The sequence below is a fragment of the Geospiza fortis genome, unplaced genomic scaffold (assembly GCF_000277835.1).
Source record: "Geospiza fortis unplaced genomic scaffold, GeoFor_1.0 scaffold4309, whole genome shotgun sequence".
Taxonomy (NCBI): domain Eukaryota; kingdom Metazoa; phylum Chordata; class Aves; order Passeriformes; family Thraupidae; genus Geospiza; species Geospiza fortis.
Genome location: NW_005055486.1, coordinates 3766 through 4175, shown reverse-complemented (window position 1 = coordinate 4175; position 410 = coordinate 3766). Strand labels below are relative to the sequence as shown.

Sequence of the window (410 nt, the reverse complement as noted above, 5' to 3'; positions counted from 1 at the left end):
GGTGCCTCGGAGGGAAGGCGGTCGGGGGGTTGGGCGAGGGAAGCGTTTCCCTCGGCCGCCCTCGATCCCTTGCCTGCGGCCCGGCGGGTGTCGTCGCCCCCGCCGCCGCCGCGCGAGGGCCTTCGTCCCCCTAAATGCAGACTCGGGGAGCGCTCCGTAGCTCCCCGCTCCCGGAACGAGCCGCTGGGGCCGGAGCTCGTCCTCGCCGGGGGCCCCGCCGCGGATGCGGCGGCGGCGGCCGGGGGAGAGCGAGAGACGGCGCCGAAAGCGCCGCCGAGGGCCGAGGGAAGGGAGAGCGAGCGAGCGAGCGAGAGAGAGAGGGCGAGAGAGGGAGGCGAGGCGCGGGCCTCGCCCCCGGCCTTCCCCCCCGCGCGGGCGGCTGTCTGCGGGTGGGTGCCGCGAGGGCACCG

At 78.3% G+C, this 410-nt stretch overlaps 1 protein-coding gene across 1 annotated transcript in view; it reads left to right on the top strand.

Moving 5' to 3' along the window:
* LOC115949296 (translation initiation factor IF-2-like) overlaps positions 1-410 on the top strand; it is a gene marked incomplete at both ends in the record, with an annotated part of 862 nt that continues 452 nt past the window's right edge. The window contains one exon of the mRNA XM_031065829.1: positions 1-389. Coding sequence (XP_030921689.1) covers positions 1-389 — 389 coding nt within the window. The remainder of the gene's footprint in view (positions 390-410) is intronic.